General features: G+C 46.3%; 1 protein-coding gene across 6 annotated transcripts in view; it reads right to left on the minus strand.

Annotated features, from left to right (window-relative positions):
• Window positions 1-14,816, minus strand: part of LOC138292835 (dedicator of cytokinesis protein 7-like) — a 512,184-nt gene that overhangs the window by 128,659 nt on the left and 368,709 nt on the right. For all 6 annotated transcript variants that reach the window (XM_069231649.1, XM_069231647.1, XM_069231646.1 and 3 more), the window contains 3 exons: window positions 6,109-6,261; window positions 4,502-4,660; window positions 4,212-4,312 (listed from right to left, as the gene is read on the minus strand). In XM_069231649.1, the coding sequence (XP_069087750.1) occupies window positions 4,212-4,312; window positions 4,502-4,660; window positions 6,109-6,261 (413 nt within the window). The remainder of the gene's footprint in view (window positions 1-4,211; window positions 4,313-4,501; window positions 4,661-6,108; window positions 6,262-14,816) is intronic.

The raw sequence follows: 14,816 nt of genomic DNA on the forward strand, positions 1-14,816 counted from the left end.
GTTCAGAATTTGTTCCTCATTTAACAGAACTCTTCAACCATATAGCCAACACTTATGCAGTTACCCCTCTATAGGAGAAGCCTTGTTCTCGATTCTTCCATAACCAGGGAAAGCCTTAGACTTGTGTGCGTCCTACCGCCCGATAGTCCTCCTTGATTTAGATGCTGAGCTGTATACTAAGATTTTGGTGCAAAGGCTGGAGGAGGTGATGCCAGAGCTGATTCATCCAGATCAATCGGGCTTTATCGCAGGGTGCCAAACTCATGACAATCTACGGTGAGTTATACACCTATGAAGAAATACCTCCTGATGATTTTGCTCATGCTAGACGCTGAGAAGACCTTTGATAGGGTGGACTGTGCCTTCCTATCCCATACCCTATCACGGTTTGGATTCCATGATACAAGCTAAGGATAGCCACCCTCGATCTAGCGTATTAGTGAACGGGCAGCCTTCTATTTCTTCTCTCTTACTAGGGGCACACGCCAGGGTTTCCCCCTCTCTCCTTTACTCTTTCCTCTTAGCACTGAACCCCTGGCAGCAAAGATATGGGCTACCCCTTCATTCCAAGGGATCCCTTTTGGGTCGGAGGAACACAAGCGTTCGTTATTTGTAGATGACATTTGCTTTCTCTCACTTCCCCACTAACCTCTCTTCCGGCACTCCAAATCTAACTCTGTCACTATGAAGAGGTGTCAGGCTTTCGAGTTAATCTCAACTAATCATTTATGCTTAATTTCCCAGTCCCTCCTGCCGAGCCTGCACAACTGACATCCCTCTCCCAATTGGCAAGGAAAGAAATAACATACCTGGGGATCAAACTGACTCCCGCAATATCTGATCTCTATAAAGCAAACTACCCTCTCCTACTGCAGTAACTCAAGCTTGACTTGAAGAAATGGGGCCCGTTATACTTAACCTGGATAGGTTGTATAAATGCTGTTAAAATGATAGTGCTCTCTAGGGTACTATATTTGTTTCAGGGGACTCCGATTGCTATTGACCAGGAATTCTTTAGTAGCATTTGCTCACAGATTACAAAATTTATGTGGCAAAACTGCTGAGCTTGCCTGAATTACTGCCTCCTGGCACTCCCTGAAGAAGGGGGGGGGGGGGAGTGAGTGGTAGGATATGGGGCTCCCAGAGTTCTTGACCTATTATGGAGCGGCTCAGCTGCGAGTCATATTTGAATGGTCTATGAAAGTGTCTGACAAACACTGGTTGCATATGGATCAAGCGATAGTGGATAAAACCATCTGGGACATTCTTAAAGCACTCCAACAGCAACCATCTGAAAACTTGTGATATAGTCACCAAGATCCATAGGCTGAGATCCTTCCTCTTGCCCCACTCCTCCCTGACCCCTTTGGTAAGTGGTGAGATGAGGGCTGCCTCACTATAGCATCAACCATCTTCAGGAAGAACCTCAAGACTTGGCTCTTCGGATGAGGCCACCCCCACCCCTCCCGAGACCCTCATGGGTGAGTAGCTGCGCTTTACAAAAATTGATTGACTGATAGCAGATCTATTTCACAATTGGGACATATTAACATTTGACAATTGCTGCCACAATTTCAACCTCCCCAGATCTGAGGCCTATCATTATGTTCAACTGAAACACTGGGTCCTTACTATAGAAGTGTGACAGGCTGCCACAAGGGGTCTCCTCCCCACCGAGCAGTATGTTCAGAAGGCTGGTTCCTCCAAAGGTTGCATCTCCTTTTTATATGCTCTTGTTCGATCTGCCACACTTGCCCCTCCCCTGCGACGTGTGACATTTTGGGAACAAATAGTGGGGACACCGATAGAAGATCGACAATGGCGCAGTTTATGGTGTGATATTTCTAGATTTTATCATTCCCTCAGCTTACGTGAAGCCCATTATAAAGTTATCCATGACTAGTGCCCAACCATACGCCCCTCCTTGGAGGAAATTTTAGCTCAAATTAAAGAGAGATGGGGTTACCCCATACCCTTGACAGCAGGAAATATCTTATTGGGCCTTAGAGATCCCTCCCTTAAACACCAGACACATGGGGATAGGTCTATTCTTTGGCTGTGCCTCTGATCCGCAAGATGACTTTGGTGTCCGCCTGGAAGAAACCTGAAGCTCCATCTCTGTCACAATCGCACACAAGCTTGTGGCACACCTTTACCATGGAGAGGCTAACTGATATTATGACTGATTCCAGAAAATATTTTGATTAAATATGGGGCCCTCTGGTTGAGTATTTTTTGAGGGGCCTTCCCCTGTTTTCGTGTCCCACCCGCACGAGGTTCCTTCACCTTCTTCAGATATGATCCTCTCTTTGGACTCTCATAGAGAGGGGCCTCGTGACGCTCTGCTGAATGTACCCCTCACTGCCCGCCCGATCTACCCTTCACAGAACATTTTGTTGTTGAAAACTAATCATGCAAGTTGTCACTGTTACCCCACTTGGGTTGTAATGTGTTATTTACATGTACTTTTGGTTTCTACAGGTATATGTGGCGATGCAATGCCATGGATGTAGCTCTCTATTAGTGTGTTAGTTGGTGGGAAGTCTTTATGGCCTTTTTATGACTATACACTGCTCTTGTCATTAGCTTTACTTATGATGAAATGAACATTTCATTACTGTCTATGTATTGATTTGAAGACCAATAAAAATAGTTTAATAAATAAAATGTACAACCTGCCCACTGCCCACAGCATGCTCTAGTATAGAAAACAGTAGCAGTTGCATTTGACAAGAACTTCATGGCCCAACTGGCTGGACAAAAACGAGAACCAAGAAGGACATCAAACAGTATAATCTTACCTCATATCCTCACTTTTCAGCTGCACTAACCGCTTTGAGTACAATGAATTTAAACTTCAAGGCCTGAGGCATTACAACTTTAGTGTACCTAAACCAACATGCTCTTTGGATGACACCTCTTCTATTATCTCCATCTAAGCAGAATGTAATGCTTAAGGCGTATGATTCAAATTACTATTCTTTTTCTTGGAAAAGTATTTGGACAATAGATTTCAAATATTTCTTCTGTAAATCAGATGCATGCTTTTGCCACCTCTCTTGGCTACTTCCAAATCCTTACGTAAGTCACACCATATGAACAGGTAATAAAATAGGCCGCTGCTTCACTAACAAAACTTGTGTATTTTCTTGCCTGGGTAGAACTCCAATATGGAGATCCGTGTATCCTGATCATTAATAGCATTTGCTCAAGTGGAGCAAAGCTGGCACGGAAACATATTCATTGCCAGTGCTTGGTGTCACTTAGGGCCTGATTTGGAGTTTGGCGGACAGGTTACTATGTCACAAACATGACAGATATCCAGTCAACCATATTACGACTCTAAATCAGGTCCTTTGTTTGTTATGCTTTTTTATAAGCGGAACATACTCTCTTGCTGTAGTTGTTTTTCTGCAGTGACACTTGTACTTGACATCTGCTGTCCAGAAGCTATTGATGTTCTCTCTCACAGGCACTCCTGACCATGTGCACACCACCTTCAGTCAGCCAAACTTTTCAAACTGCTTCCAAACCCTACAGTGCGGCACAAAAGGTTTGCAGATGTGCCGATGTGCTACTTTTGCTGCAGCCCAACCTTACAGGTGGAGGCCAGGATCTGAAAGGCTGTAGCAGACTTCTATTTTCTCACCTCTTCTCTCATTTCAAAAAGTTAACTTTCAAGGGTCACATTCAGTATGGTGGTATGCAGCGAGTTTGGCTTCTTCAACCTCATCTCAAAGTCATGTGGAGCATAAGGTCTTCAATTAAAACAAGCAAATGATGCAGGCCATTGACTTTCGGAACAATGTCACTTCATCCTAAAGGTTCCCCAATGGAAGTGGAAAAACAATGATGATTTTTTTCAGTTTCTCCTAACATTAGCCACTCACCTCTGGGGAAGAAGCTCAAATCATACTTGAAAATGAGGGAGTGTGTTGAATAAGGAGAGACTGCTTCATAAACTGTTTTTTACTTCACAAAGAATGATCCAGACTCATGCTCCCAGGAGGGTGATTTTGGTTCTGTGACCGCAACTTATAATGTATTCTGTAGATACTCTCTGAGCTGGAACAGGAATAGAGTTTACCTTTATGGCAAAGAAATGATGGATGGGAGAGGTGGGCCGGAAGGAAGGCAAAGAGGAAAAAAAACTAAAAATCAGAGACCTAGCTTTAGACAAATGCATTAGTAGGGTGGAAGTTTCCTTGTACCTGTACATTAAATCGATCAGCATTTCAGGATCTCCCTGGTGTTCTTTCATTTTTACTGTATCTGTCAGGATCATGTGCAGGTTGAAGACCAGGTCCTGCACCTGAAACACAAAGAGCAAATGAGTATGAATTCTGTGAACTTCTCCCTGTTCCCTTATAGAGGCTCATACATTTCGGTAAAGTGGGAAGTAAGGACTAGATCCAGGGTTTCCTGGCACGGCAAGATTCCACAGAGGCCTTGTCTCATACAGGTGCCTCCAAATAGGATGGCAAGGTTATTGCTTTCCTACCTGCTCGGGGAATGTGGTCTCCCGGAGATCCAAGTCTGCTTCAGCATAAGTCAGAATGGTTTTCAGCGAACGGCGCAGGTATTCCTCATTAAAGGTCTGAGAGGTCCCCACCAGGGAAGACAGTGACATGGTGACCTGCATTTTCACGCGTGCAAAATTCTGAACGGTTGAAAATAAAACATTGCACACTATTAATAGGCAAATTGAAATAAACATGTTTGGCTAACAAATAGCAATGACACAGCAGTACCCCCAAACCAGCCCTTCAGAAAAGACTAGTCTTATATGGGACAAGCTTTTAACAGTGGAATAAGAAAGCATGACTGGCTAATGACTTCACTGGCTGCTGCCCTCGTATTGGTTCCCATAGAAAGGATTATTTATGTCATGCGACTGCCAATCGGATGCCACTTACCAATCAATGAAGTATGGCTGTGCATGGCTGGGACTCAACCACCATTTTTAGGTTCTCTTTTAAACAATACGGTTCATACTAAAGTGTCAAAACCGGATTCTCAAGGACATATTTTTATGCTAACATCAACCATAAGGCGATTTTAACAAATTTTAATACAGTGAACACGTGGTTACTGAAATATAACAGACCCCAAGTCTGCAAAATATTCGAAAACATTTAGGCAAGAGAAGAAATGGACTTCAGAAATGAAGAAAATCAGTTAAAAAAGTATGACTCTGGGATGAGTTTTTTTTTTCTCTTTCTTTACGATGCTTCGATCTCTCTTTTCTGCACAGTGAATAAAAGTAGACATGTTATAGCCTATGTCCTGGACATAAAGGTAAAAGGCTGAGTTCAAATCTGGGATTCTAGATCAAGTTTGAAAAAAAACATAAAAACTTGAGTAAACAGCATTTATAACACCTCTGGGACTTCAAATCCCATCAGCAGTCTGCTACTTGTGCACACAGTGAAAATGACAGTGTTGGTCTAGTTAATTTAGAGTTGCCAGGAAGGGAATCCGAAAGAGGCATTAGAAAGGGAAGGGTTCTGGACTGCTTCTTAAAATTCAACATGCATTCCTTGTTTAGAAAAAACAATAACGTAGTGCATGCTTTTGAATATTCAATGTGATTTACAAAAAATATGTTAAGGCTTCCCTATGCAGTGTTTGCGATTGAATATAGAGATTACAGGACACATGCTTTATTTATGTTTTCCAGATCAGGATCACACGCTCACAGTGTATTTAAGATGTTCATGAAATAGAACCTGGACAAATGCAAAGAAGACACCCATGTACTGCACAAAAAAAGTCAATAAAGGGCAACGTTTATGATTCTAGAATGCCAAGACAGTGTTTAAGTGAACCACACAACCTTTGTTCTTCATATTTATATTAATGACCCCAGCACTCCTTAATAGTAGTGAAGCCAATGACACTTGCAATGTATCATCTATGTATTTTACTGTGTCATGACAACTTTCCATCCTTTCCTTTACCATTATAATAAAAGCAGTGAATTCTATGGTTTAGGTAAAAGGCTTCTAATTCAATACTTTTTAAAGGACGAAATGGTGGCCTTTGCTATTTGCAGGAGACTTCAGCAATAATGATTGGTGATACCCCTTTGTTTTTCCAAACACTTACATTCCCAATTTCAAAGTTCTGGCGCATTAGAAGGTAGAGGGAGGCACTAGCATGGGTGCGCACAGTGCCCACACTACTGCTGCAGTGGCGGAGAAGTCGGAGGCACAGGTCCGCACAGAGCTCGGTGTCCTCCTCGAACAGCATCTCAGGAAACTGCATGCCAGGGAGAGCAGAATGCATATCAATACAGGCAAAAATGTCTCTGGAGTTAAAGAGGACTTTCAACACTCATGAATAAATCAAAGTCGACTGACTACACAAGAACAGCCAATAAATTAATTCAAAGATACCATATACACTGATCCATATCATAACTTAACCATCAAAGTGAAACTAAATCATATGAGCACTTTAAATCATATCTGTCAATGTTGAACAAGTTACTTAACTTCAGTAACAAATGATCTGGTAGAGAAGTATTCTAGTTGCAGATTCCTTACTTTAGAATTTGCACCAGGCATCAGACTGAATCTGGAGATTTTTCTTCGAGCAGTATACCTGCGTGTCGTCGGTCCATTCCTCGTACGTCGTTGGCATTGTGATGGCTGTGATGACGTCGCAGTCATATATAGGCGCCACCTCGGTGCGCTGACATCGGTTTCTCTTCACGACTTTCCACACCAGAAGCGCTGAGCCACGAAGAGCACTGATATTGGTGCGCCAAAAGTAGGGCCCTGAAAAGGGAGTCCTGTCCCTAGAAATCAGTTCAAAAGCGGGGAGGATGGATGGGTCATTAAGGAATATGCAACTAGAATATGTCTCTAACAGATAATTAGTTACCTAAAGAAAGTAACTTGTTCATCTGATAGAGACTTCTTACCTTAGGATAGATACCCAAGCAACACCATCCTCAGAGGTGGGCTGAGAACCAAGATCAGACTGAAAAGTCCTGCAGGACCGAAAGGCCAAAGTAGCCGTCTCTGCAGACCTGACTGTCCACGCCTCGACTAAATTCCAAAATTGTCTTTAGAAAACTGATTTCTGAATTTGACTATTTTTTCTACATTTTTAAAACTCCTGAAAAGGCCTTGGTTTTATCTCCTTAGCATCACTTTGTAAGTTCAAAAGCTATTATTACGTTAGGATTTAGTTACTAGAGATAGTCTTTAGTTTCCAAAACGTAATCCCAACTTTTAGTAACATAGTGAGCTGCACAGAGGACATGGTGGAGGAACTCAACCTCACCCCTTACTTCATCTAGTGATGGCAGAGCTAAGGTCCCTCTGTTAGCAGAAAAAGATTAGAACTGGTTCCAACCATACCAAGGTCAAGCTGCAGGAGCTCTTGGCAGAGTACACCAGGGACCACCCAGCTGAACTCCACTCAGACAGGGAAGATGTTAGAGATGAAGAGGATGAACTCCCTCCTCCTCACCTAACTAGGGAAATCAGGGTCCCCAGATCCCTGTCTTCAAGGATAACTCACTGGATCTGGATCTTCCACAGGGGAGTCCAGCTCCTCTGGGAACATTGAGGGCAGCTCAATGAAGAGGACATCCTTTTAGCAAGGTTTGGCAAAATGTTGGCTTTGGAGCAACAACTCCTAGCTATAGAAAGGGATGGAGCAGAATTGGGCTTAGAACACATTAATGGTGTCAGCAACATAAATAGGGTCAGAGAGAATACTGATATCCTAAACATCTCCAAAGGGACTGCCTCAAAATATGAAGAGGGTGATGATATCATCAAGTGGTTCATAGCTTTTGAGAGGGCTTCTGCAACCAGAAAGGTAAACAGATCTCACTGGTGGGCTCTCCTTTGGGAACTGTTCACTGGTAAGTGTAGGGATAGACTCCTCACACTCTCTGGTATAGATGCAGAATCCTATGACCTCATGAAGGCCGTTGAGGGCTTTGGATTCACCACTGACGAGTATAGAATTAGGTTCAGGGGGCTCACAAAACCTCTAGCCAGACCTGGGTTGATTTTGTAGACTACTTAGTGAAAACACTAGATGGCTGGATAACTGGCAGTGGAGTGCATAACTATGATGGACTTTATAATATGTTTATGAAGGTACACCTGTTAAGTAACTGCTTCAATGATAAGTTGCATCAACATCTGGTAGACATAGGTCCAATTTCTCCCCAAGAATTGGGAAAGGAGGCAGACCATTAGGTCAAGACTAGGGTGTGCAAGGCTTCCACAGGAGGTGACCAAAGAAATAGGTCACAAAGCCTCCTAAGGACAAAAACAAAGAGTCTTCTCAAGGGCCCCAAAAACCTGCTCAGTAGGGTGGGCCCGAGCCACTTTCCAGTCAACAAATGTGTACAAGGGTAAAAACTTTGATCCCGAGAAGGCCTGGTGTCACAACTGTAGACAGCATTGACACCAAACTGGAGACATGGCTTGTCCCAAGAAAGATCCCACTAGCTCTACTCCAGTTAGTACTGGAATAGCCAGTCTCCAGGTGGGATCAACAGCGTGCCCAGAGCAAATCAGGGTTCACACTGAAGCTACACTAGTCTCTGAGGGTCGGGTGGCTATAGCCACACTAGCTGCCTGGCCGCCTAACATGCAAAAATACAGGCAGCAGCTTTTGATAAATGAGACAAAGGTAGAAGCCCCGAGGGATACAGGTGACAGTGTCACCATGGTGACACAGAAACTGGTTTCCCTCGGACAGTATTTGGCTAGACAAACTTATCCAGTTACCAATGCTGACAATGTGACTAAAGTCTATCCCATGACTATGGTGACTTTAGAATGGGGAGGGGTTACTGGCCTGAAACAGGCAGTGGTCTCTTCTGCAATCCCTGTGGAATGTTTGTTAGGGAATGATCAGGAGTCCTGAGCATGGGCTGAGGTAGGGCTCAAAAGCCATGCTGGGAATCCCTGAATTGGCGCGTGTGAAAACCAGAGAGCAGAGCACAGGGTGAAAAAGAAGTGTTGGAGCCTAGAATAATGGCCCAATCTTGCAGGAGAAAAGGTAAGAGGATTGGGGGACACCTCCCCCTGCAGGAACTGTAACACCTGGGGGTGAGCCTCAAAGGCTCAAGCCTCGGGTTACAGTGTCCCAGGGCACTCCAGTTAGTGGAGATGCCCGTTCCCGGACAAAGCCCCACTTTTGGCTGCAAGTCTGGCAGGAAAATTAGAGAAAACAGGGAGGAGTGCTCATCCCAGCCAGGATCCCCTCTAAATTGTCCACAGCTGAGGTGAACCCCTCACTGCAGAATCCTCCATCTTGGTTTGGAGGACAGGGACCAATGGGGATAGGAATGTGCCGCCCTTCCCAAAGGGAGTAGACACAAGGAGGGTGTAGCCTCCCTCAGGGACAGTAGCCATTGGCTACTGTCCCTTGACCCTAACATGCCCCTAAATCTAGGATTTAAGGGCCTTTTTTTAACCCAGCTCACCAGATTCCTAGTGACCTACAAGAAGAAGAACTGCTAAGCTGAAACCCCCAGCTGAGAAGAAGGAAGACGACAACTGCTTTGGCCCCAGCCCTACCGGCCTGTCTCCTGCTTCAGAGAACCTGCAAAAAGACCAGCGATGCGTCCAACGGGCCCAGCGACCTCTGCCAACTCCAGAGGACTGCTTTGCATCCAAAAGGACCAAGAACTCCCAGGACTGTGGCTCTGTCTGAAGAAACCTACAACTAAGGACGACCTAACTCCAGATGTGTGAGTCCTGACCCCTGTGCACTCGAAGCCCACGGCCCATGTCCAGGTGGGTCCACCCAGCAAGAAAGGGACCCCAGGAGATTCTGAGCAAGAGCCCACCCTGGGTTGACGCCTCCACCACGAAGCCTGCAGAGGGACCATGGCATCCGCAGCCCCCAGGCTTTGGAGGAACCGATCCCGGTGCAGCTTCGACCACTAGTCGACCCTCCTCCCTGCCCAGCCGGTGGTGCCCCAGAAGCCCCCCTGGACCTTGCCTGCAGCCTCAGAGTGACCTCTGGGGTTCCCTCATACAGTTGCATTGAAAACTCGATGCCCCGTTTGCACCCTGCAACTAGCTGCCCTAGTGCCGCTGAGGGTGCGTGTTTGGTGCCTACTTGGGGCCCCTCCAGTGCTCTCTTGAATCCCCCCGTCTGCCCTCCGAAACCTCAGGTACTTACCTGCCAATAGACCAAGTTCTGAGTGACCCTTGTCTCCATAGGAGCCCACGTTAATTTGGTGCCTCTTTGACCTCTGCACCCGACCAGCCCCGTGTTGCTGGTGGTGGGTGTTTGGGGTTAACTTGAACCCCCAACGACAGACTACCTACACCCCGGAGAGGCGAATTGTAAGTTGTATACTTACCTGCAAAACTGTACTGTCTTTTCTTTCCCCAGGAACTGTTGAAAAAGAGTGTCCACTTTTAAAATATATTTTTCCCATTTTAAGAAAAACTGTATACATTGTCGTTTCTATTCAAAGACCTGATCATATTTATGCAAAGTACCTTTTATTTTATGTACTTACCTGCAAACTGAACCTTGTGGTTCTAGAAATAAATTAAATAAAAACATATTTTTCTATATAAAATCCTACTGGTCTGGAGTTAAGTCTCCGAGTGTGTGTTTCTTCTATTGCTGGTGTATGTACAACAAATGCTTAACACTACCCTCTGATAAGCCTAACTGCTCGACCACACTACAACAAATGGAGCATTAGTATCTATTTTTTGCCTCTGTCAAGCCTCTAGGGAACCCCTGGACACTGTGCACAATATATCTCACTTTGATATAGTATATACAGAGGCAGCTTCTTACAGGGAGCATGGTAAACTGAATGTGCTCGTAACCTACCACGAACCGCAAGTAACAACTGTGGGCAGGCAGTACAGGAATGTGGAAGTAGGCGTCTTACAAGTCCAGTGGTACCATCCAGACTCCAGGATCCAAGGCAGATAGGAACTGAACTAGAAGGAGTATTTTGAACTTCTATCTGAGGAAGAGATTGAGGGCCCAGAGGTCTAAGATATGGCGAAGACCCTGGTCCTTTTTGGGCACCAGGAAGGAGCAGGAATAACAACTACGAGCTACCTCTGGCACAGGGACCTGTCTGTATGCCCCATTCCAGATCTCGCTCAGCATTCTCTTCAGTCCTAACCTTTGGAGTCTATACTCATCTGTAGCCAATTCCACAGATCAGCCATCCATTTTCCACAAGATCGAGTAGTTGGGCTAGCCCAATGAATAGCAATGCGGTGCTTCACTAGTATCAACCCCAGCTGTGCAAACCCATAGGTCATTTTTTGCCTTTTTTTGGGGGGAGGGAGCAATCCCAACAAACAGTGTCACATCGTCACGTCTATTTTAACTATGGTGACACCTCTCAGCACTTTCATCATCTCACACCAAAACGACAGCAGGGACCACATAGCCAAGTTACACAGGCGAACGTGGCAGAAGAAGCACCGCAGAGGCTGCAGTTGTCAGTTCATGCCGGAAATATTCTATGCAGTCGCTGTGGCATCAGATACGCCCTATGCAAATAGTAAAACTGCACCAGTTTAGTTCTGGCATTACTAGATCCTTCCTGCACTAATGCACGTGCCCTGGCCCAGTCCCCGTCCTCCAATAGTAGCTTTAGATCAGCATCCCACAGTGCACGCACCCCGAAGATATCTACACATCTATCCCTTTTTAAGGCAGCATATACCCATGAGAGAAGCCCCTGAGCTGAGCCAGGATCTAACAATACCTGCAATAAATGAGACTCTGAGGGTTCCTCCGGGAAGGAGATCCCTATCACTGTAGCTGTGCTCGATATACTAGCATACTACAAAAACTGTCCCTGCTCAACTCCGAAGTGTGTCTCAGCTTCCTCCCATGTAACTAATGTGCCATTCTGATACAAATCCTCTGCATTATCGCAGCCACCTGCTCGCCAAACAATGAAGTCCATTGCCTCTGCGATACACACTAAGGGGCGCAACCACCATAATGGTAGCAGGCACGCATAAGGCGCTCGCCGGATCACCTGTATGACCTCCTGCTCCCATATCCGAGCCACCTGCAAGACCACAAACTGAGCACCCACAGGGAGCCCTGCATCACCCATAAGGAGTGTCGGGAGCTACGATATTAGTACTGTTCCGTCCAGCAGGGTTTTCTCCCAGTTAAGCCCATCGTCGCACCAGAGAGCCGCATATTGTAACAGACCGGCCTTATAATATAAATGAAGGTCCGGCATGCCCAATCCACCATCCACCAGGTCGAGCTCAAGTACCTCGAGGTGGACCCTACTCCTCTTACCTGAGCAGATCAGGAACACCAATGACCTGTCTATCTGGCGGAACAATGTAAGTGGGAGGCCACAGAAAGAGTTCTGCATTACATATAGGCATCGAGGGAGGAGTACCATTTTACTAAGGGCGACCCGACCCATAACTGAGGGAGTGTGGTCCAAAATTGGACAGAAGAGAGTAGTCCATCCATCACTCTGCCCATGTTCAAACTGTACTGTAGCCAAGGGGAGTGACTCACCCGTATGCCTAGGTATTGAAATGCCTCTGTCTCCCATGTCAGATCCACCTGCGGGAGCTCTGTCACCTTCAAATCAACAAGGGATCCCATTGGGTAGAGCCCCACCTTGCGCCTGTTAACACAAGGACCCGAACCTGCACCAAAATCGTTCAAAAGCTTAAAAGGAGAAGGACTGAGCACACCGGATCCATTACATACACCAAAGCATCATCTGCATACAACACAATAGTATGCATCCATGTCCCCACCTTTATACCCCAAGCTTGGAACCTCTCCTGAAGTTTTACTGCCAGGAGCTCCATCATTAATGCGAACAGGAGCAGGGACAGCGGGCAACCCTGCCTTGTACCTCGCTCTATAAGTACAAAAACAACAGATGATGGACGGAATGTAGAGCAAATCAAACATTCACCCCCCAGTCACAGATCTGGGTTTAATCCATCAGTTTTTTTGCTTGCCCTGCCATTCCAGTTTGGACCCAGCCATTTGCAAATCAGTCTTGACCCTGTTCCCCATGGGAACAGTCCAGCCCGAACTGCCAGGCCAGGTCATCCCTGGACCGGAAACAAGCATCCTGAGACCGGTTTCAGGGTATCACCCTTCATCAACCAGGCTAGCTTGAATCTGGTGGCAGAGCAAGCACAGGACCCACGTCTGGGCATACCCTTCCCACTTGGGGCGACAAATGCAAACACAACAGATGATGGAAGGAATGTAGAGCAAATCAAACATTCACCCCCAGTCACAGATCTGGGTTTAATGCATCAGTTTTTTTGCTTGCCATGCCATTCCAGTTTGGACCCAGACATATGCAAATCAGTCTTGACCCTGTTCCCCATGGGAACAGTCCAGCCCGAACTGCCAGGCCAGGTCTTCCCTGGACCAGAAACAAGTATCCTGAGACCGGTTTCAGGGTATCACCCTTGATCAGCCAGGCTAGCTTGGATCTGGTGGCATAGCAAGCACGGGACCCACGTCTGGGCATACCCTTCCCACTTGGGGCGACAAATGCAAAAACAACGGATGATGGACAGAATGTAGAGCAAATCAAACATTCACCCCCAGTCACAGAGCTGGGTTTAATCCATCAGTTTTTTTGCTTGCCATGCCATCCAAGTTTGGACCCAGTTTGGCTGTGTATTCTGCATTCCCCAGCTGCATACAGCTCTGCAGCAAGGAACGCAAGAGAAACTCCCACCGTACTGCAAGGAAGCTCAAGGTGTCCTAGGATAGCGTGCATCAAGTCTACCCCCACAAATACTCGATTCGCACTCACACACCCCACAGATGACAGCCAATATGCCAAAAAGGGACAGAGGAAGAAGCAAAAGAAAAGCAAACAAAGATGATCAAGGGGTATTCCTCCTTGTAGTGCTATCCCCCTCTTGTTATTGCTGCCCCGCTCAGAGCCAGGAAGGAAATAGGAGTGGGGGCGAATACTGCAATTTTTCTCCACATATTTTGGGAGTGGCGGGAGGGGGAAATGGGCAGGGTGGACCAGCCTAACACCACATCAACAGATCAGCATGGTCACTTTTTTCCTTCTTAATCTCGTTTCCTGTTTTTAACCTTCACACATTGTCTGTTATGCACAACAGTCTCTCAGGTGCTTCAAGGCGCACTCCGTCTGTCCCAACTGACTCCCCATGTGTGCATCTCCTTCAGGTGCAGCCCTCGTCCAGGTCTAAGGCTGAGCCCTCTTCTCCCTGCAGAGACCCCTTCCATGAGGACACCGCAGAGATAGCTGTCTCCACCAGCATCCTGGCCTCCTCTCACTCATGCCGTCGCTGCTCCAAACTCAAGCTACCATCAGGCACACAATCAAGCTGGGCTCAGCGCTGCCGCGGCATAGTTGTCTACTTTTCCTTTGTGAGGTGGCCATAGAGTCACCGGCCCTCTTGACATCCCCCCGGCCCCCTCCGGCAGAAAGGGTAATTGAGGCCCCCCCTCTCCCTCCAAGTTCCAGCGAGTCCCATGCTGCCTCCGGCATTTGGAAAAAACTTTCAGCTTAGCAGGAAATAACAGCATGTATGTGTAGCCCAGTGACTTCAGTTTGTGCTTAATGCCACTGATGTCGTTGAACATCCTGTATAGTCAGAAAATAATCGTATGGTATGATTCTCGAAGATGGGGTCACCTTGTTTACGCACTTCCTGCAAGATAGTGTCCCTAACTTTATTGTTGAGTATCTTAGCAATAATTGTCCTCGGGGTGGTTGAGAAGCTTAGGCCCTAGGCGCCCGCTCTACTACAAACACAGCTGACGGGGGGCCTCAGGTAACGCCGTCCGAATCC

This window comes from Pleurodeles waltl, chromosome 4_2 (assembly GCF_031143425.1).
Source record: "Pleurodeles waltl isolate 20211129_DDA chromosome 4_2, aPleWal1.hap1.20221129, whole genome shotgun sequence".
Classification (NCBI taxonomy): domain Eukaryota; kingdom Metazoa; phylum Chordata; class Amphibia; order Caudata; family Salamandridae; genus Pleurodeles; species Pleurodeles waltl.